This window comes from Sceloporus occidentalis, unplaced genomic scaffold, assembly GCF_023333645.1.
Source record: "Sceloporus occidentalis isolate IW3139 unplaced genomic scaffold, rSceOcc1.0.p SCAF_109, whole genome shotgun sequence".
NCBI classification, from domain to species: Eukaryota; Metazoa; Chordata; class Lepidosauria; order Squamata; family Phrynosomatidae; genus Sceloporus; species Sceloporus occidentalis.
The window spans coordinates 2,518,497-2,540,993 of record NW_028317089.1 but is presented as its reverse complement, the minus strand read 5'-3'; the positions used below and the strand labels follow the sequence as shown (position 1 = coordinate 2,540,993).

Here is a 22,497-nt window from a genome sequence, read left to right as displayed (position 1 = left end):
TACTTTCATCTGCATAAGATACCGCGTGATGATGTCATACCTGAGACACACCTCCAAGGCACTAAGTAACTTTTCTCCTCCTTTTTTACTCGATGAATAATGAATATTTAACTTTGTTCCTGCCTGTCCAATTCTACATCAAATCCACTAAAATGATGCCGCCGTTCTGAAGTCCTTTCGCGACCTTGAGAGTCCTTCAGCTTCTGAGGTCTGACGTTGTTTATCGACGCTCGGCTTGGCCGCTTTTGTTTGTTTTGTTCCGGGCTCGGCGTTTCCTAGCAGCTTTCTCGGATATGTTCTGAAGAATCCGAGAAGACGAATTAATCAAACGGGATTGTTTCTACAAGTTCTTACATGTTGCTTATTATTTATCGATCTCTATAGCGCCGTCCTATTCTGTGGTGCAGTACAATGGGCACGTAGCGCATCACATAAAAATGTGAATTTACAGAAACAAGATAATCCGATAAGGAGCTCAAAAAGGAGCTTCGAAAGTATGAATTCGACACCAATTCCACCTGCCGGCAGACAGCTGCGCATGGACACAATTCCTGACCCTCCTGTTCTGCAACTTGGTTCACGTTGCTATTGGAAACAGTCTGTAAATAAGTGAACCTTTTTTTTTTTTTTTTTCATTAAATTGTACAAATTGGGTGTTTTCAGATGGAAATTTTAATTAATGCTTTCCTTGATCAGAAGTCTGAGGTTTTTGGGGTCAAAGCCTGGTCACATGACAAGCGGTCCAAAATCCCCCAAAAAATAATTAAAACTATAATTGATTTTAATATTTTAATTTGTCAGTTCTATTTGGCAATCACATGGTTAAGCCCGCTCTTTTAGCATATTAACACCATCTGCGTGTCAGCCGACGCGGTGAAACATTAACAAGGGACGTTTTATATTCCGGTACGGCGTAACCTTGGGGACGTTACTTGGATCGCCATGGCAACAGCCACAAAGTTTTATTTTAGACGAGAACATATATTTACGGAAGGTGTTGATGAGATGCTCCAAAGGCTGTGGATCGGAGGAAACAGGCCCTTAATCTTGCGGGTTTCTTCTAAAGCTACGTTACAGCTAAAACCCGCGTAGTATTTTTTTTTTCTCATTGTATATTTACTACGCCTTGTTTAGCTTTTGTGCTTGAGACGTATAGTCTGCTTAACCTCAGGTGGGACCAAGATGTGGCGGTTCAGGAATGTGAATTTTCACAGGAGGCTTTTTGTTTAGCCCGGGTCGAAATCCGAAGACGACCCGTAGCATCCGGAGGAACGGACAGCTGATATAAACAGGCAAAATAAAAAAATATATATATATATAAAATAAAATATAAAAAAAAAAAACAAAAAAAAAAAAAAACCACGTTTCATAAAAGCAACAACGTTCCTGGGTCTCTTTCTACCGAGAGAGACGTAAATGAATAATCCACGGGCTCGAGATGTCTTCAAGAAACCCCTAATTTGGAACCTTAGTTTTAAGGTGGTGGTCAATATGTTCTATACATATAATTAAAAAAAAAAATTGTATGCACAAAACACACAAGGGGGGGGGGGGTTAACATCTTTTAGGACAGTTTCTGAATTGTCCTTTTTAGATGCGCTTTTTTTTGGGGGGGGGGGGGGGGGGGACAATTCTAGTTTTTTTTGCACAACTCAGCTTCTATTACTGCCCTGGTATTAGCATATTAAGAATTGTTATTAGATGCCAATGTGATTTAAGCCCTCGCACGGTTTTGATAAGGGTTCCAATCCAGACAAAATCCCCCCCCCCCCCCCCTGATGGTCACCTCTAGCAAAAAACACAAGACGTCAAGGCAAGACCGTTTTATTTTCTATTTTCAGTAACATTGCAGCCATCAAAAACGGAAAAAAAAACCTCTAAAAAACATGAACGGATGGAAGACGATCTCTACAGTGTTACTAAGCAGGAGTCGGGTCCGGAGGTCTCACTCAGTGATGCTATTGGTCGTCCAATAAATTAGAAAGCATGGCTATTAAAGTGCATTTATTTCTGCGCCGGCATCAGGTCGTCGATGGACTGGCCCTTCTCCAAGCGTTTTTCCATCTCAACAAGGAGCTTCACCCCGTCGACGACCATCTGGACCAGTTCGACCTCGGAGAATCCCAGGCGGTCGGCGTTGGATATATCGAACACGCCGCCTACGGCAGCTGTGTCTACGCCACCTGAGAAGAATATCACGTAAAGGCCATCAATATTAGCATTAAGATATATATTTTATAATAAAAAAAATAAATTGGGGGGACGCCGTTAAAGTTGCTTTAGACAATAAGCCAACAGGACAACGGAGCCCAAGCACGGCAGTTCCACGCCCAGCTCGGCTCCTTACCGGTTCCTCTCTTTTGGAGCCTTAGCCTCTTGAGGATTTCGCCAAACTTGTCGTTCTTGCCGAGGTTCGGCAGCTTAACGTGAACGCCGGCGCGCAGACCGGTTCCCAGGTTCGACGGGCAGGTCAGGATGTAACCGAGGTGCTGGTTCCACATGAACTCGTACCCTTTGTTCTTGAAGAGGGATTCAATCTGGAGATTAAGGAGCACATAGGAGTTACGGACATCACATGGATATAGGCTTCGGACTACTCAACAAAAAAAGGGGGGGGGGGGGGTCCACCAGACTTCCCATTTTACTAGTTTCAAAGTTTTTAGACATCTGCAAGTACTTTTTTTTTTTTTTTTTTAAATGTTAGAGGTCTAAAAATGTGAAAACTAGTAAAATGGGAAGTCTGGATATTTATTTTTTTTTTTAAAGAAACAATCACTGCCAAATAATAAGGGAAAATCCATTTAAAAGTATAGGGGAAACAGTGATGGGCGCAGCAGCGATTAAGCACCATGTTTAGTTAAGGGGCACCTACAGTGGTCAGGCCATCGCAGAACCTCTTGAACACTTCTTTCATGTTTCCGCCCTTCTGCATGGAAATCACACGTAGGTGGTCTTCCTCGTTGATCCAGACAAGGAAGGTCTTGTTGTCGTTATGCCTTAGAGAATTAAATAAAGATTAAACATACAAATTATGTAATAGTTTTTTGGGTTTTTTTTTTTTTTTATTAAACTCTCCAGTAAACCCCCCCCCCCCCCCCCCCCAGGCCTGCTATTCTTACTGCTTATAAACTGGCAACAGGTCAAGGTGCATTGACCTAGATTAAAATGTTTAGGTTGGATTTAATTCAATGGATTGCCAGGGTTTAAACCGCTTAGCGCTAATGCTAGAGCATAGCAGGACTAGACACAAAACCGTCACCATGAATGAACTTGTGTATCAGGATCTTTTGTATATCAAGGGTTGATTACATTGTATAAAAAGACACACAACGTGCCACATTTAGGGTCAAGGAGAAGAAAAAGCCTAAGGGTCACTGGGTCTCTCCAGATATCCACATACTATGGCATGTTGTGGCACGGTGCAGAAATCCAGATGGATCAGTTCTCAGGTACAGCCATACATTTAATTTGCTTTAAGACGTTCCCTAAAGCCCATCAACGACACGACCTCAGAATGCAACGACCATAAACATTCTACGGAGTTTAAAGAAAGACCCATTCAGGAGCGTCGGAGAAACATACCAGATCCCCCTGGCATCAGGCCAGTCCCGGGCCATTCCAGAGGCCAGGAGCAGAGGAGACACCGGCTTGTCGAAGAGGAAGTGGTCATCTATAAGCTGCTGCTGTTCTTGATCGGTCATGCTTTTCAGGGCGTAATATTTTCCTTTCAGGTCACCATCCAGGTTAGCAAGAGCTGGACCACAAATATATAAAATAGATTTGAACATGTAGAAGTTAAATGACAGGATGAGACTACAGTTTGAAATGGCAAAGGGGATAGCCGTGTGTACATAAAGCATGAGAGGTCCTCTAGCAGACAAAGGTGAAAAGTATTCTGTATTACGGCAAACACTTTATTACATGTATGGTGCCATCAAAAGAAGAAGAGCATGTAGAAAGGACGGACAGGTTCCTCCTCATTAGCTACTTCTCCCTGTCTCAATTTCAGTGCAAGCTGGAATTTGTAGATGCCAAGTCTTTCCACGAAGACTAAACCATATACAGACAGGTATTTAGGAGGATCCGAGGGATGGAAACTTTCCTTAAAAGGTTCCTTATACTAGAACAGCAGCGTCAGGATCACTAATCACCGCATGGAGCACACGCCGTGCGACAGCTTCAAATAAAGACATTTAAAGAGGAATCACAAGCGATGCCGAGTCCAACCCACGTTATAGGAAGTTCAAAACTTCAACGGTTTCTCTAGAGAAATCGATCTGATCTTGTAGATCGGCTAAAACATCAAGCTGCACCTTATTATACGTATCCACGGTAGATATTTGTGTTGTAATGCAGTGTAACCCCACCACAAACCTTACAGTTTAGTATGGTGGCATCTGATCCACCATGAAACAAACCACCGGTTGGGGAGAAGGTTGGCTCATTGTCATGGAAGACATTCCAAAAGCTGTTGGATGATGCCTGATCCTGGTTAAACCGGGGCGAGAGCGTCTTACAAGATTCCTGAGCTCAGCTCCAAGTGTCATGTAAGAGACATTGGAGGGAAACCCACTGGAGTGAACGGAAGACAATTTGTGTCAATAACCCAAGTCATTACCCATTAGGTTATTATGTATTTTAAAATGTTTGCACTATAGTCCTGTGGCAGTTCTACTAGAGCTCTTTTACAGTTGAAAAGGATTAATGTTTCTTCCACACATTCCGGCTACAGTGTATCAAGTGCAGCGACACCTTCTACAGCTAGGGTTACAATGTTTGCTTGGGCTTCTGGACCTGTTAGCAACATGGTCAGGTATCTACTTTGCCCCAAGAGGGCATTTTGATAGATGCAGAGCAGACACCCAGAATTACCTTCGATGGACAGCTTTTCAATTGCTCGCCTTTCGCCGCGGCTGCAATGAGGAGGGAGGCAGAAGCCACGAATGCTCCTCCCGGTCCGGACACGGGAGCTGATGACGTAGTTTGGGTCCAGGTCATCACCACCCTAAATTAGATAAGAAGATCTAATGACTTGAGAAATCCAAGCAGAAAGGGTGCACCAAAGAGACCGATGAGTCTTCATCAGCACCAAAGTCTACGGCCAAGGAGATTACAGGTAGTGCCAGCCGATGGAGACACTATCAGCGTAATGATCTACATATTAAGACACGTGTCACTAGTACTTAATTATTTGATATAAAAACTCCCCCTCGTGGAGGCTGAAGTCAGTGGCAGCCTATGGCAGAGCCAGCACTCACCTTCAGGTTTTCAGAATTCAAGTCTGTCTTGTGCTGGTCAGTTGGCTTATATCCTCCATGTCTGTCCTCAATGATGGGGTCAAACAGAGCCTTGAATACCTCATAGCATTCCTCATCACCAGCAACACATCCCACGGTCATAATGAAGGGGTGTCCTGCACAACACAGCAACGCATTACAAATGTCTGGCCTAGAACGCCAAGCTTTGGCCACAACTAACCCAACGTTCATACAATGGATGGACTCAACCCAATGGGTTGTATGGCATGACATTATGAAATCACATCATTCTTTAATACTCCAAGTAATTTTCCTGCACAAGTCAAGGGTTGAGACATTAGCCACGTGGTTCAGTTCCCCGGACTTATAGAAGGCAAGTTTACTGCTTTTTTTCCTTCCCCTCCCATGAATATCACATAACCATCCATTCGCTCTGATAATGAAGTGGACTCCGATAGGGGCAACTTAAAAGAAATGGTAGCATGGGGTGTCATGGTTCAGCTATAGGATTTGGCTTTTCAGCATCCATTCATGTTGGGCAGGTCAAGCATAAAGTAAATGGGAGCGAGGACTTGCTTTGATGGACAGCAGCGTGGACAACAAGCATCCCACCAGTTACCTGGGTTATCGATCCCAGTTTGAATGACATCATCCACAGTAAATCCACTGGGGGTCTGCTTGTCTCTCAGCTTCTTGTACAGGTCCAGGGTCAGCACTTTGGCCATGTGATTGTTGTGGAGACTCAGGTCGGGGAACTCATCTTCCACAGAGTTTTTCAGCTTCAGAAGGTTGTGGTTGTTCCCGAAAGGCATGATTGCTCTTTACTGCAAGAGAGCATTTAACACGAACGCAAGTTACTTTTATTTAGACCGGAAGCTGGACGTATGCAATTTGACCTTGGAACGAACCTTAGGCCGCTTATAGGTAGCAGCTCTAAAACCAACCACCTTGCGGTTTAATCAATAAACTAATAGTCAAGAGGTCCAGATACTGGTTGTAAAAACTAAATAAAACCAATCAAGTTTAACCCTTTTAAGTGCACACATTTTGATCCAGAAGGACAGGGAAGACCCCCCCCATAACAAATCAAGTAATATATATATCACACTGTCTATGCTAAAGTGACTTGTATCAGACATCCAATTCTATAACTAATATATATATATATATATATATATATATATATATATATACACACACACACACACACACACACTTCCCTTTAAATATGGTGACAGGACAGCTTGTAGCCCATTTACCAGACTGGGCTACTGATTATGCCGACATGCCCCAGCTACCAGTTGTCATATCTGTTATAGAAGTGCCTTTTTATTTATAAAAATAGAGTGTAAATCTGAATATTTGTGGTCAGTAGCCCACCGGCTGCACAGACATAAGACATGTCAGTAGGGGCAGTGCTGAGCTATTAAGGGAAATTCAGTTCTATTAACCCAATGCAAGGAGTTTATAAAGAATAGCAGAATCACAGCAGCAGATAAAAAAAAATAAATCTATTCGGGTTTTTACCCCAGCATTTGTACCCAAACATAAAAATAGCAAGACTAGCATTATAAATGTTTTTTTTCTATGTGGGTTCCAAACCCCCACTTTTTAATATAAGTGTTCATCTCTTTAAAACCTGCCCCTGGGAGCTCTGCATCCTCAAGCCAGTGCAGACTAATTATCAGTGATTATAACCGATTATTAATGCCCCAGTGCCTGCAGGGAGAGCCTTTCCATAAGAATCAAGGGCTGCAACGCCCTAGATGCACAGAGACGCAGCCCAAGGACAAGGGCTGCTGCCCCCCCCGACCCGCTGTGTTTATAAACAGCAAAGCGCTAAATGATCAGCAACGTTCCATTTAGAACCCTGCACCAGATCTGCGCACGGATTGCGCCATTACACGCCCCACTCACCCCTCCAGCGCTAAATAGCACAGCACCGGGTTCTGATCCAAACCCAGCATGTCAGAAAAGCCCGCAGAGGGACAACCAGCACCCAAAAAAGCAGCAGGCACGGCCATTTAAATTATTATATTTAATCCCCATAGGGCTGGGGATCATGATTGCAATAAACAGCCAGCATTAGGACAATATATAATATATAATACATATGCGATATAGAGAGAGAAAATGCCCCAAGCAGATGCCCCATCTCACCCACCCCAAAGCCCTGCAACCTACCTGCTGTTTGTAGGCTTAAGAAGAAGTGATTGCCCCCAAGACCAGCAAGTATCCAGACCTGAAGGGATGTGTATGTGCAGATACACCCACCTCTTATATATACAGCACTCCAGCCTGCCTGCTATTGGTTGCTATGTATATCCCATTCATTGGATTGGTTGGCTGCTAGAGGGAACCAACAGCACCTTGGAATCAATGCTCTTTCCATTTTGCCAGAGGCTGCTCCTGGTGTATTATACAGAGGCTGCTCCTGATGTATTATACAGAGGCTGCCCCTGATGCACTGTACAGGGGATGCTCCTGATGTATTATACAGAGACTGCTCCTGATGTATTATACAGAGGCTGCTCCTGATGCACTGTACAGAGACTGCTCCTGATGTATTATACAGAGGCTGCCCCTGATGCATTGTACAGAGGCTGCTCCTGATGCATTGTACAGGGGCTGCTCCTGATGCACTGTACAGAGGCTGCTCCTGATGTATTATACAGAGGCTGCCCCTGATGCACTGTACAGAGACTGCTCCTGATGTATTATACAGAGGCTGCCCCTGATGCACTGTACAGGGGATGCTCCTGATTTATTATACAGAGGTTGCCCCTGATGCATTGTACAGGGGCTGCTCCTAATGCATTGTACAGGGGCTGCTCGTGATGCATTGTACAGGGGATGCTCCTGATGCATTGTACTGTATTAGCTTCTACCACTTCTGCAGGGAGGCTGTTCCACTTATCTACCACTCCCTCAGTAAAGTAAAACTTCCTGACATCCCATCTCAGCCTCAGCCCCCTTAGTTTACATTACGGCCTTTTGTTCTATCGTTTCTCCTTCTTTCCAATAAACTCCTGTCCTTTGTGAAATCCCTTTATGAATTTAATGTTTTCTATTATCGTGGAGCAAAGGATTACATTTAAAGCAAGCTGAATAAATGTTGACTGGTTTCTATGGCGATTGCTCAGTTTTGCCCTGTTTTTTTTTTTGTCGTTTTGCATTGTTCATCTATAATACGAAAATAATGCATCCTGTGTCACTTCTCATCTCACATTACGTCTGCTTTGAACTCACAAGATCTCACCGCAAGAGCTGCAACTTCTCCAATGATGTTTATAATTAGATATTAACTCTTTCATTCCAGTTTGGAAATATATACTCCTATACGTATAAAAGCCTTACCACAGTGGAAATTGTTGGCCGTGCTGGGGGGGGGGGGGGTTAAAGTGAAGTGCCCCATGGTCGGACCTTCGCTCTATATCCCACCCAGCATGACCCAGAATTCACACCGATGTACTGGAAAATGCTGTGGGCAGGGAGGGGATCCCTGATGGTCTGAGCTTATGTGGGGAGGGGGATGTGAGGAGGGTCTTCTGGATAATGTTGTGTGCGCAGCCCCTCTCCTTCCTGCCCACAATGCCATGCAGCCCCTCTTGCAAAAACACCGTCCAGCAGCCCCTCTCTTTGCTGCACACACACACACACACAGCATTCATCACAGACTTGGTGTCAATGGGCAGGGCACACAGCGAAGGTCCGACAATTCCCACAGTCAAGTATTTACTAAGACCTTTTAGATGGATTTGTGGCCCGTCTGGGAACTCTCCGAGTTTGCCCTGGAGGCTCCGGGTGAAGTGCTGCTTCTCTGGCTCTCCAAGTCAACATGCTCTGATTCTGGGCGGAGTTGGCATTTAGACACACCCACTGTCCATCCCATTGCCCTCCCACTCCCATACAGTTTCACGCTAGGTTACCCCTCTATAGAGAGTGGGCTCCAGCTAGCCTGAGCCAGAACACTCCCAGGTATACTGATAGTGATTTATGTTAGTCATTTATAATAAAAAACAACTAAATATACATTTACTGCAGTCTATACGCAAACCAATGCTTGTTTTTATCTCCAAAAAGGGAGGACAACAAGATATTAAAATATGGACTGAATATTTTGAGTGTGAAAGCAGGACTATCATTCCAAAACAGGGACTCTTGGCAGTTTTGTATCTGCCCTGTAAGTAGGAGTAATGGATTTTCTGATAACGGCACTCAGCGTACCTGGAACCGATTTCTACCTGGAAATAAAATGATTAAAATATTATTATCGCTTTATTACTAAAGCCAGGAAGGCGCTGTATAACTAAATCATTAGATGCCTTCACCAGAAAAATAACACCAATAAAAATTGACTAGATGCTAGAGAAAAAGGGAGTGTTAATAAAAAATGTTAGTTTCAAAGAGGATCGGTTTTATCCGCAGGAGAACGCTATAGCTAGCTCCTGCCTCAGATTTAACAGGACTGTCCTGTTTTGGGACCTGGGTCCTGGAGGTCTGGGTTATCTCTATGTCACCTCTCTGGATGTACATAGCTTATTGTACCTGAGCGCACACTCACAAGGTCCTTCCTCACGAACACTATGACCCCTTTTGGCTTATGGTGATGAGAGCTAATACATAGCACTGAGTCTTGCAGTTGAGTTTTTTCAGAATTTTTATTTTTCCCAAACCGGTAATAATTAGTCAACTTGAACTAAATCGTTTTGACCCAGAATTCCCATCAAGGTCCTGGCAGCTGTGCAGTGAACAGGTGGGAGAGGGGCTGCTGGATCATGTTGTGTGCAGAAAGGAGAGGGCCATTTAAACATAGCATTAAAAATACTTTAATTCCTATGATTAATGGCTTGGAATTATATTTTTTTTTGCGTTAGTTCTACCTCCTTATAAGCATTCCCCTATCTGCTTTCTATACAGACTCTGGCTATATCACCTTCCTAAAAAAAACAATGCAAGAATAGGGAGTTAGGGACTGATCATGGAAATCTAGGACAGCTAGCATCAGCAGAATGTTGACATTCTTACACCATGAAACTGGCTAGGATCTTTGCACATTTATTTTTATTATTGTTATTATTATTATTGTTATGTTAAAATATTTTCAAATAATATAAAAATATTTAATTTGCACATATCTTTTTCGAACGTTATCCCTTTTATATTATTATTATTATTATTATATTAAAATATTAAAAAATATATATATTTTTATATAAAAAAAATATATATGTATAATAAATAAAAATATTTAATCTTATAATATATATTATTATTATAACGAATAAATGTAATAAATAATATAAATGAAATAATATTTTTAAATATTACCACATACTGTTTAATATAATAACAATATTTTCAAATATGACCATAAAATGTATTGAAATAATAATATAAAGATAAAATAATGCGTTCCTGCCGATACCGCTGAGAATAACCGGCGAATAACTGTCAGCTACCGCCTGATCAGCAGCAGCGAGCATCCCGTGACGTCATATTAGCGCGACCCGGCAGTCACCCACGTGTCTGACAGGAGGCTCCTGCTGCTGAATCTCGAACAGTATACTCGGTAAAAGCCCCTTTTTTTCTATTATGTTTTCGCTTCTGTCCGCTGATACACCCGCCCTGCCGGTGGCTGCTCGCTATACAGCGCTGTATTGCTTTAGCCGGCGTTAGGCACGGGGTGTGTGTCGTACAGAGATAATAGCAGCTTCAGGATAGATATTTAAAAATGGATAGCTGAAATAAAGCTGACAGTGTGATTTAATGTGCAGCACCAAGTGCTTAACTGCTCCCCTCAGCCAGCACCCTGCACCCTGCAAAAATAACAATAATCTAAGTTATAATGTAAGATGGGTGATTTTCCTGTTTCGCCTGCTTTTCATTTTGCAGACAGATGGACGGCCTTTACGTAAAAGCTGAATTAATATTTTTCTCCACGTATTTCTCACTTATGAGTTATTTGCATCTCTTGATATGAAATGTAGATATTATAAGCAAGCAGGGAATGGCGCGTCTACAAACACACAATCCGCCGACAGATCGGCCCCGTTCGGCCCGTCTAGTCACCGGTTATTCCTGCTCTAAAGACTCAAACCTTTAATCAGTCGTTGGTCTCGTCTTAGATTCAGGAGTCATATCCCTAACCCATGTATGTTTAAGTCCCCTCGCTGTATTACCCTCTACCACGTCTGCTGGGAAGCTGTTCCACTTAAGTACATCCCTAGAATGCACAGTGATGCGCATAGAAACGAGACCATGAGTGTATTCATTAAAGTAAAATGTTTTTCCTATTAACGCCTCAATATGCAAGGACCCGGGTACATAAATATCATAAGGGTATGTAAACGGTCTTTAGCGTAACCGTCTGAAGCAAATGTCCCTCTTTGGCTGTTTGAAATATGAGATAGGACTGTATTTGTTTCCAATTTCATCAAAATAGATAATAAGATCAGCAAAATATTTTACCACAAATGTAGCAAAACGAGATGAAATAAACATGTGATGCGCAGACGGTGTATCTGTTACTTCTGAACTAAGAATAACACAAAGTGCGGCGTATAGAATACATGCAGTGGGAGTGATGGTCTCTTGCCCAGAGAGCTTACAGTTCAAATGATTGAGTGTATCTGGAGAAAGGGCTGCTGTGGATTAGCCACATGTATTCTTGGTCAGGCCAGGACTGGCCATCCGGCACAATGCCCAGTGGGCCGCTGGCCATTATTGCTATATAAGCGCCCAGTCTACGGCTCCAGCGGCAGACCAGGTGCTGTGCTGTGCTGTGCTGTGCGGCCTCTCGTATCCAGCTGTCGGGGCGCTTGTGTCGCTTGGTGGCCGGCAGCCGTAGAGTGCCAGATTATCCTCGTTATCACCGACTGTTGGTTATATGACATCCTAGTGATGTAATAATATATGATGAAGTGTTGAGTCACTTGTGATTGAAAGTGTTCTATAATCCTTTGTTGTAATCGTTGTATTCCGTAAAACAATACAAACGAGAGGGGGGGGGGACTACTATTTATAGCTAGCCTATCTGACTTGATCTGGTGGAGACAGGGCGGCTTTGGAATGTGTGTATAACAGCACTGTGATGACGGATTTTTATAATATATATATTTATTATTATTAAGGAGATCACGTTAGGATGAGCTTTGTGGAATACAGAGAGCTCATACAGGATGGAGACACCGCCATCGTCTTTCTGGGCCACGACTCCATGTTCCCGGTGACTATCAAACACGGCAGCCAGACCCAGACGAAATACGGCGTCATCCGGCATTCGGCAGACCTGATCGGGAAGCGGTATGGGTCCAAGGTGACGTGCAGCAAAGGAGGCTGGGTGTACATTCTGTATCCCACGCCGGAGTTATGGACCATGAATCTCCCTCACCGCACTCAAATCCTGTATTCTGCCGACATCTCTATCATCACCATGATGTTGGAACTGAAGCCGGGGTCTGTGGTCTGTGAATCAGGTAATGCGGCGTTATTGCCTCGCTATAATGATGTAATAATCCTCGGTAATGATGTAATAATCCGTGTCGTTTAGAACACGCGAGTTGTATGTGTGGCGTCTGCATTTCTTTTGAGACTTTGTAACGTTAGATTCATTCATTCCGCTTCCATGTCTTGCAAATCCGGCTAATCCTTTGAACCCAAGTAAGAAATGTCTGTGTTAGCCAACTAAAGGGTTAATATATAGATTGCAAGCTTGCCCTTCTGTACCGGTATGTCTCAATGTGTCTTATTTAAAAATTCACTAAGCGGGTGTTGTAAGACGTAGTTAAGTGCCCAGTGCACACGGGCCAATAATACAAGTATGTCATTTTAACCATTTAAAGGAATTAAGTGAGACAAACGTTTTTATTATCATGAAAAAATGTACCATGCGGGCAGCCGTCATAACTTCTGTCCTCTGGGTCTGCGTGGTTATTCCACCCCATTAGGTTATCTATCCCGTAGTGTCGATTGTTGATAGGTTTAGGCAGCGTTTGTAATGAGGACCGGGAATTGATAACAGCCTGTTTAGCCGCCGTGCAGCGCTGCGGAATAGGATGGCGCTATATGAATCATGAATATTTTACCCATCTGCCCGCACGGCTCCTCTGTTTGGATTGGCAGCGGTATTCGCGCAGCCCCCACATGTTCTGAGGCACTTTGTTCCCTGCGGGCGGGTTATGGATTTTCTGCGTTTCGCCCCGTAACGCGCACCTTCGCTAATTTCATTTTGCTAATGGCTCTGCGTTCCCAAGCCTAATCCGGTGAGAGCTTAGCCGGCACACGTGATCCCGGAGGTCGCAGATGGCGTCTCAGCAAAAGCAAAGCTTGACCTACGCCTGCGCCACGTATCGGTGCGGATTAACCCCTGAGCCACCGCCTGCTGTGTAGAAAGCCCTCTTATTTGTTGGTCTGATCTCAGATCCGGGATCCTCATGCGCGTTTACATGTTATAACGCTGAATGTAGATGTCTTCAGAGACTTTGGAATCTAACGTGTCGATAGGCATGTCCGTCTGCCCAGCGTCTTCAGAGACGCGTTACATGGCGCCGCTCCGTGTGTTCGGAGATCTGCATTTACATAAACGCCTCGAGTCACACCAGGCATTGTTCTCCAAACAAGGGACAAGCTGTCTGTGACAGGGGCTGCGTGTCTACAAGCTCTGTGTAGGCAAGACGCTCTTCCATTTCCAGCAGAAACTTTGGCTTCTTCCTAAGGTTCTTGTAACAATCTATACGTTCTACAAACTATGCCCTGCGGCTTATGGAGACCGCTTATAAATCACGTTCAGAATGAGTAACTATATCTAAGTTATGAGCACTCTATATGAACGGCAGATATTTAAAATGTAAAAAAAAAAACGTGGGGTAACCAAAAACTGGTATATTTTCTGTGGTTATTTGATCAGAACCTTGTGGAACCTTAACGCTACTAAGCAATGTCTGAGTTTCTATCCCCCTGCTGAACGGCGAACAAACCTTCTGAAGGAGGTAATGGGAATGGAGGCAGTCAGTAATTTGCCTTCTACGATTCTTTAAATAGGTATTAGAGCCCGTAGGCGTCCGTTCCTTAGGCCCCTTTGTTTAGCTGGAATACTGAATGTTGAGGGTTCTAGAAGAAAACTCGAGGCTTTGTTGAGAAGTTGTGTGTGCGGCCTGGGCTTAGACCTTGTTCTTGTATGTTTTCAGGTACCGGCAGCGGCTCTCTTTCTCATGCCATTATACGCACTGTGGCTCCCACCGGCCATCTGTACACGGTGGAGTTCCACCAGCAGAGAGCCGAGAAAGCGGCGGAGGAGTTCCGGCAGCATAAGGTGGACCATCTGGTCACGGTGAAGAACCAGGACGTGTGCAAGAACGGGTTTGGTGTGTCGCATGTCGCCGACGCCGTGTTCCTAGACATTCCTTCTCCGTGGGAGGCTATCGGTCACGCGAGGTGCGCTCTAAAGGTTGAAGGTACGTGCGCGTTTATAATTTAGCCCGTTTTGTGGCTGACTTTCAAAGCCTAGTGTTTTGGTGGAACCATCGCAAGTGGCTAGCTTGGTGTGGAACATTTTGGCTTTTGTGTGGGGGTCATACATGGAGCAGTGGCTTTGAGTGATAGAAAATTCGAGCCATCGCTTCGCCCACAGACTCCGCTTCTTGAGTAGGCCGATGATCTAGAGATGGCTGCTCAACAGAATATAATTTGAAATCGGTGGAAATGAGTTTTCCTGGTGGTAGACCCAACGGAGAATTGGGCCAGTAACATGAGGACCTCCGTTAAAGAGCACTGAGCCAAAGAAGGTGCAGAGCCGTTAAATGTTGGCTACACAATGGTTCTAGACCAATGTCATCAATGTTTTTCTACGGGGGGGGCACGTATCATTAGAAAGCATTGGCTGGGGCCATACACCATGGGATACATGCTAGGAGGGCTTCCAGTGCCACCACTGGAACAAGAATGCTATAGAAAAAAGTCAGGTTTAAGGCCGTTTAAAACATTTATTAAATATTATATTGGATTGCGGCTAGATGATTAGTAATCTAATGCCTTTTTCTAATGTCGGCTGAATATTAAAGTCGATTTAAACATTTATGGAAATTGATCCTAAAAAGTGAGAAATTATGTTTTCGTGGATTCAAAACATCACAGATAAAAGCTCCAATCTCTTGGGATGTTTAATTGGTGTTGTGTGTGTGTTCCGTGTATTCACTGCTGCATGTTTTTTTTTTTTTTTTCTCCCCCATTTACTTTAAATGAAAACGGATAACTAGAGCTGCAACAACGAATCGATAAAATCGATAATGAAAATCGTTAACGAATTTCATTATCTATTAGTTGAATCGGTTTTATCGAATATAAGATGAGGGTTTTTTCAGAGCAAATGCTCTGAAAAATGCCCCTCGTCTTAAAATCGGACCTCAAACAGAGTTCAGATAGTAACACTAAGATCCAGATCCCCCGCAGCGCTGCAGGGGAGCCGGATCCTCCTCTCTGACAGCCAGCGAGCGTCTGTGCGATGCACGCAGACATCCTCCGCTGTTGACGGCCGGGGCTTCTATGATGGAGCACCAGCGTGACGTGACCTTCCGGTGCTCATCCATGGAAGTACCGGGGAGAAGGATCCCCTGCAGGGTACAATCAGCCTTTTGAGACGTGTCGAGTACGATCGCCTCTCCTTAGATTTGATTGTCTTCTTCTAGATGAAGGACGGTTTTGGATGGATGAGATTCATGAACATTTCCCCTCGTATTCAGCCAAACAAATGAACGGTCGTGCTGAGACAGAATGCCATTGGATGGGGATATTTAGTGTTCTTAATATAGAATATATATTCCCATTAAAGAAAAAAAAAAACTTTTATTAACCGAGGAAGCTAGCCATACCTTATCTTTGCTATTTCTGTAGGATCTTCATAATCGGAAATAATGCACATATCAAAATGACAGCCTCGGCATTTATTGCTCATGCTGTCCATGTGGTGAATAATGTATTTATTTTCAGTTCCTCCCAAAACCCTCCGTTTCTCACCCGCTCCGTACAGGAATCTGTGAGCCGCGTTGACCCCAGGCTCAGCTTCGTAAATATAGCTTCCCCTATTTCCATCTGATTCCTGATGTAAACCGAAAGCTGTAGCTACGTTCTACATAGAAGCTTCATTATGGCTTCTCGAGGGACATTGAGTGCTTCAAACATTCCCGGCCAAAGACAGCAGAGTTTAAGTAAATCCCTCAACTAAGTGTGGGGGGGGGGGTGACCTCGTGTAACACAAGCTGTGTTTTATACCCAACAATGGCACAAGTGTCAAAAGAATTTTTAAAGGGTTAATATTGGAAGAGTCAGCGCATTTAGAATGTCCGGGGTATGGATATTCCGGAAGAGCTTTGTTATAATTAAATTTTTTCTCTTGGAAAGGATGCGTTTTTATTATTGAGTTTTGTGTCAACTGGAGAGTATTTAGCGAACGTCTTATAGGAAGCAGGTTGCTGACGAGGGAGGATGACGAGGATTACACTGAAAAACCTTATTTTTGGGATAAATCGCTGTACCATCTGGACAGCCTCCTCGTGAATCGAGATACAACCGAGTTGGGGAAACCTCCAGCCATAGATGGCGAGCCTCGTTGTCCACCTACATATGGCCAAGATGGGGTTGTCCACACGACGACCCTGTCGGAGCTGAGCGTAGACCATGAGAAACCTCCAACCATAGACTGCGAGTCGACTTACATATCAACGAGTAGGGGGGGGGCTTGCAAATGACCCCCCCCAAAAAAAGTCAATAACAAATCAAAATGACCAAAAATCTATTTCTCGAGATGATGTGATAGTTTCACAGTTTTATCTTAATTACTATAAAAATGTAACGTGCCGCTGAAGTGACTGCTGGCCTTAAAGTGCCGGGACTGTTTTCCCCCCAACGATATAAGCAGATTAACCCCTCAAGTTCCATTTTGCCCAACAATGCATTGAAATCACCCGTAGGTTCACCGGTGACCGTGCGTCTGTTATGTAGCGTTTTTTGTTTTAATATTTTATGTATTTTATCATGGGCATTCTTCTTCGTTTTCTATAATGCTGCTTATCGCCCCGTTCAGCATCCGAGGAGCCTGAAACAGACTTTCTAAGCGATGCTGAAAATTACGCTGGTGGCGACAGAATTTCTCAGAGCAGCCGTTTGCAATCCCCGGGTGCTCTGGGACGTGAAGGTGACCCACGTGAATCGCTGATCGTTTGTGAAGATGTGAGAGCGGAGGGCGGCGGATGAGGACATAGGAGAACCTCGTAAAAACCTTTCACTTGTCCTGCTTACCCGTTGTACAACGCTACAGAATATGACACCGCCATATAAATCAATGTATAATACTGTCCAAAGCCTAGTTCGTGTTAAACCGAGGTTATTTACCCGGCCGTGTTTCTTTGCCCATATATGGTAAATTTCCCAGCTGCCTGTGGTTTTTGGCAACGTTCTTCTTATCTGCCCCAAAGCTGTACTCTGCGGTAAATTGAGCGATTTTATATATATATATATATATATATATATATATATAATTATAATTATAATATACACACCCCCTGTTTGTTCCATGACTACCCTTCTGTACTTTATATATAGTCCAGCTAAGGGTTAATCTCGCTTCCCAGAGCCGATCTGCTTGTCTCCTGCATTGCTGTGCTCTTTATGACGGCCTGCGCCGTTTCTGTATCAGTCACGGTAATTGGCAGTTTTGGAAGGGAAATGGTCCGGGTTTTTATTTTTTCGGAGCCGCGTTGTGGATCGTGCGGCTTTTGGCTGCGCCTGCGGAATTTTATTATTTTTAAAGTATCGTCGGCTGAGCAGAAATAAATGTTGAGCTCCTCCTGTGTAATTCTCTGGTGATGTCGCCCGAGCGGGTGATGTATGTAGAAAAAGGACATATAAGTGAAAATATACAGACTCCCAGGTGCGTCTAAGCCAAGGGTTTGCCGCGGCATCCCTTCCAAGAGGGGAGATCGTTACAGAATCTTTAATTACTCAAGAATTCTTCTCTCTTATAGGTATGGCTGAGGTTGGCTTTATAACGAGGACGGAACCCACAGGTTTCTTCTTCATAAAGATTCCAGAAACGGACTCCCCGATATGAGTCTTTATATAAACGGAACGCGCAGGGCCTGACGGGGTTCGCGGCTCACAGAGAGCATTCGGTTCCTCTCGTACCTAATCCGCCGCGGCTGCACGTCAGGCCAAGATAGAGCGATGTGACCTCTCTCTCTCTCTCTCCTCTTTTCTCTCTCTCTCTCTCCTCTTTTCTCTCTCTCTCTCTCCTCTTTTCTCTCTCTCTCTCCTCTTTTCTCTCTCTCCCCTCTTTTCTCTCTCTCTCTCTCTCTCTCTCTCCTCTTTTCTCTCTCTCCTCTTTTCTCTCTCTCTCTCTCTCTCCTCTTTTCTCTCTCTCTCTCTCTCTCTCTCTCCTCTTTTCTCTCTCTCTCTCTCTCCTTTTCTCTCTCTCTCTCTCCTCTTTTCTCTCTCTCTCTCTCTCTCTCTCTCTCTCTCCTCTTTTCTCTCTCTCTCTCTCTCTCTCTCCTTTTCTCTCTCTCTCTCTCTCTCCCTCCTCTTTTCTCTCTCTCTCTCTCTCTCTCCTTTTCTCTCTCTCTCTCTCTCTCTCCTTTTCTCTCTCTCTCTCTCTCTCTCTCCCTCCTCTTTTCTCTCTCTCTCTCTCTCTCTCTCTCTCTCTCCTCTTTTCTCTCTCTCTCTCTCTCTCTCTCTCTCTCTCTCTCTCTCTCCCTCCTCTTTTCTCTCTCTCTCTCTCTCTCCTCTTTTCTCTCTCTCTCTCTCCTCTTTTCTCTCTCTCTCTCTCTCTCTCTCTCCTCTTTTCTCTCTCTCTCTCTCTCTCTCTCTCTCTCCTCTTTTCTCTCTCCTCTTTTCTCTCTCTCTCTCTCTCTCTCTCCTCTTTTCTCTCTCTCTCCTCTTTTCTCTCTCTCTCTCTCTCCTCTTTTCTCTCTCTCTCTCTCCTCTTTTCTCTCTCTCTCTCTCCTCTTTTCTCTCTCTCTCCTCTTTTCTCTCTCTCTCCTCTCTCTCTCCTCTTTTCTCTCTCTCTCTCCTCTTTTCTCCTGTAACACGTACTGCGCATGCAGAAGCGTTCTCCGGCAGCCGCCGTTCGGTGCGTTCGGTTTGTTTTAGTCTGACGATATACGTGCGGCTGAGAAGCCTTCAGTGAAACGTGACTGCGACGAAAGAGACATCAGTCTTTTTTATTGCCGTTGTTTAAATCGCCCACCTAGAACACACCAAAAAATGGAGCGCGCTGAAAATGCGACCTCGGAGGGACGGGTTCATAGAAATGTTATGGGAACGGTCCGGTTTTAACATTAAGCGCGCTGTGAATTGTGCTGACAATGCTTTTGGATAATAACGATTTGACTTTAATAAAAGAATGCATGTTTAAAATATATATTTTTTTTATTATTATTTATTTATTTATTATACAAATCCATAATGAGTATTAATCCTGGTCTCACCGCAGACATCTCACTGAGAGATATAGAGATATTTTATGAGACGCAGGTCATGTGATTACATCACCAACGAAAAAAGCAAATTATATAAACCTTGTTTTTTTAGTAACATTAAATGTCTTTAAACGGATATTACCGATCTAGATTTTTTTTTTTTATTGTGCCCGGTTCGCGTATCATCCTCTCCTATCATAAAACTCTAGATTCTAGTCCGTGATCTCGTATGGAATCTTCTCCAAGTAGGAGATGTTTGTTGTTCTTCAGCTTGGCTCGGTTTTTCTCGGTTTGGTCCCCCGGCGAGGAGCCGCGTGTGTTATAAATGTATTATTCATCGGACGGAATACCCCCAGGACGCGCCTTCTCGGATGGCGTGGATCGGTAATCGGAACCCGCAGAAGAATGTATATATCTTTTTATCTTCTGTCTTTCAGGTGGTCGGATCTGCTCCTTCTCCCCCTGCATCGAGCAGGTCCAAAGAACCTGCCTGTCGTTGGAGGAACACGGATTCACCGAGATCAACACCCTGGAGATCCTCCTGCGCGTGTACGACGTGCGGACCGTCAGTTTACCCGTTCCGGATCTCGGGAGACCCGGCGAGGAGAAAAGTGCCGCGGGGTCCGACGGCAGCGAGCTTTCTAAGCAGACGTCCGCGTGCGAACTCTATAAAAGCGGAGTCCCCCCCAGGGAAACCGTGGGTCACACGGGGTACCTGACCTTTGCCACGCTCAGTCTATTTTAGACGTTTCCCCTTAGACTGTATAATCTCGCACCATATAAAGCCCGGCTGAGCTCAAAAAAATGCAATTTGTGTAAACAGTCGGCAGACGAGATCGGCAGAGACTGCACGGCTCACGCGTGGACTCCGATTACCCTCCCCCCGGTGCTTATGGAACGGCATCGGCGTGGGAATAAAGTGTTTCATATTGTACCTGATCACTAAGGAGGCTGAAGGGTTAAAGAATTATTAGTTGCCACAGCGGCTGTCGGTGGCAGAAATCTCCTTTTTTATGTTAACCCTTTCACTGCCAGCCACGTATTAACATGTATTTTTTTCCAAGAAGGTGTTGTGGTACAAACAGCACCGCTTTGGAACTCTAAGGGTGGTTCTGTGTTCTCTCTCTCCGTCTCTCTCTCCGTCTCTCTCTCTGCCTCTAGCTTTCTCTCCCGTCTTCCTTTTTTAGACGCTGAAGCCTGCGCAGGCTGAACGGCTCCGTACGCGAGGCTGCGGGGCTGGGGTTTGCCCATATTAGTCTATGGAGCACCGCTGGGTTGCACTCGGCAGCTGCTTATGATTCCCGTTCTCTTGTTTTAAGGGAATATTTACAGCTTGGTGTATACAGCGTCCAGGGCTGCGGCCTCGGACTGTCTTATTTTTTCGTGTTCTTGTTCTTCTGATTATTCTTTTTAGAATCCCATAAACTATCTTCAGACTTGGGTCTGATAGCAAAGAAAATCTAAACACGTATCCATGCATCCCTCTAATAAACGTTATTATACGTTAAAAATAAATAAATCATGTTTCCTTATTAGCAATCGAGTTGTTCTGGCACATTTTTTGGGGCAGCAGAACGCACTGTTTGGTTGATGATGTCATATTAATGTTGCTGTCAGTTTAATGTGTTGTGATTTCTCCTGTGATTAGGAGGCAGGTTAACGTCTTGTACATGATTTAGCGGAGTTGTCGCGGTTTCTTACAGCCAGGGTGTCAACGCACTGTGATTTTTTTCCAATCTGCAAACCGCGGTGAGCCGGCTCGCTGACCGGGTGCCCCCGCCGCCCGCAATCAATAACTTTACCCCCACCACTCGATCAATAACTTCCAAAGACGTAACGTGTTATGTGACTTATTTCTTAGAGCGGAAAAGAATTCTGGAAGCTTCACGTTGTTAAATATCTCGCTCCAGATTTTATTACATTATATATAATAATAATAGAATTCTTTATTCATGTAAGATTTTGCCACTTTGCTAATTTTTGCTGCGGGCCTCTTAATTCCCGTGAGACCCCCACGCAGGCGCTGATGTCGTTCTCATTGCTGGAAAAACGGTTTTCTGTTTAAATTCTAAAAGATCGAGATTTATTTTTGTTTAACGCTCTCTTTCCAATCGACAAACGGAGATTAATTCGGAGCACAGAAGGAGTGAACAGGCAGCCGTTACAATGTTACCAAGAATCGAAAGGAGCCAGTTCCCACGGAAAGCCTGTTGGGAGCCACCGGCCAACTGGAAAAGCGTTTCCATCGCGGAATTTGCAAAGGCCTTCCGGTTTAATAAACGTTATCATAAATACTGACCTAATTCCACTCAATTACCATTTACCCAGCGTCCATACAAACACGCTACCCCTCGCAGCTCCAACGTGTCCTCCATGCATGTAATTCCTGACGGTTTAAGGAGGGATAAATCAATGACGTCGGCAAAGATAGACCGCGTAGGAGATTATCTGTGGAAAAAAAGCCGTTTTCGCATGTAATGCACCCGTTTTGTATTTCAGCTGGATTGATACAAATGGATTATTACGGGATTTTATTAGAACAGCAATAAAATTGTAAGGATGTAATTTCTTGGTAATGGGAATTTGACTCTCGTTATTCTAACGCATGGATGAAAAGGCCACCGGTTGGAGCGGCTTGCGACGCAGCTTTATGTAATTATATTTTTGTATATTTCTGTATTTGTTGAGTGTTCCATATTTAGAATGTGACCCCAGAATTGACTCATGGGAAGGGTCCTCCTTAGCAGTTCTTTGGAGTTGCTGGGAGTTGT

The 22,497-nt window shown here is 44.1% G+C and overlaps 2 protein-coding genes across 2 annotated transcripts; one reads left to right on the top strand and one right to left on the bottom strand.

The window, feature by feature from the left end:
• Nucleotides 1-2,004: 2,004 nt before the first annotated feature.
• On the bottom strand, nt 2,005-6,070 carry LOC149283201 (creatine kinase B-type-like). Its single transcript, XM_089497845.1, has 7 exons — nt 5,878-6,070; nt 5,259-5,413; nt 4,873-5,005; nt 3,583-3,754; nt 2,873-2,996; nt 2,348-2,537; nt 2,005-2,183 (listed from the first exon to the last, which is right to left on the bottom strand). Exons 1-7 carry the CDS (start codon nt 6,068-6,070, stop codon nt 2,005-2,007), a joined length of 1,146 nt encoding a protein of 381 aa, XP_089353971.1.
• Nucleotides 6,071-12,405: 6,335 nt separating this feature from the next.
• On the top strand, nt 12,406-20,471 carry LOC149283200 (tRNA (adenine(58)-N(1))-methyltransferase catalytic subunit TRMT61A-like). Its single transcript, XM_089497853.1, has 3 exons — nt 12,406-12,736; nt 14,447-14,713; nt 20,164-20,471. The coding sequence occupies exons 1-3, from the start codon at nt 12,406-12,408 to the stop codon at nt 20,469-20,471; spliced, it is 906 nt and encodes a 301-aa protein (XP_089353979.1).
• Nucleotides 20,472-22,497: the final 2,026 nt, after the last annotated feature.

What these genes read in the sequence shown, in the direction of transcription:
- LOC149283201 (XM_089497845.1), bottom strand. Translation starts at nt 6,070, where the DNA reads ATGCCTTTCGGGAACAACCACAACCTTCTGAAGCTGAAAAACTCTGTG. An exon ending in AACTGGGATCGATAACCCAG is followed by an intron (nt 5,414 to 5,877) that starts GTAACTGGTGGG and finishes TGTGTTGTGCAG; the next exon opens with GACACCCCTTCATTATGACC. An exon ending in GCTCCAAAAGAGAGGAACCG is followed by an intron (nt 2,184 to 2,347) that starts GTAAGGAGCCGA and finishes TATTCTTCTCAG; the next exon opens with GTGGCGTAGACACAGCTGCC.
- LOC149283200 (XM_089497853.1), top strand. Translation starts at nt 12,406, where the DNA reads ATGAGCTTTGTGGAATACAGAGAGCTCATACAGGATGGAGACACCGCC. An exon ending in GTCTGTGGTCTGTGAATCAG is followed by an intron (nt 12,737 to 14,446) that starts GTAATGCGGCGT and finishes GTATGTTTTCAG; the next exon opens with GTACCGGCAGCGGCTCTCTT. An exon ending in GTGCGCTCTAAAGGTTGAAG is followed by an intron (nt 14,714 to 20,163) that starts GTACGTGCGCGT and finishes TCTGTCTTTCAG; the next exon opens with GTGGTCGGATCTGCTCCTTC.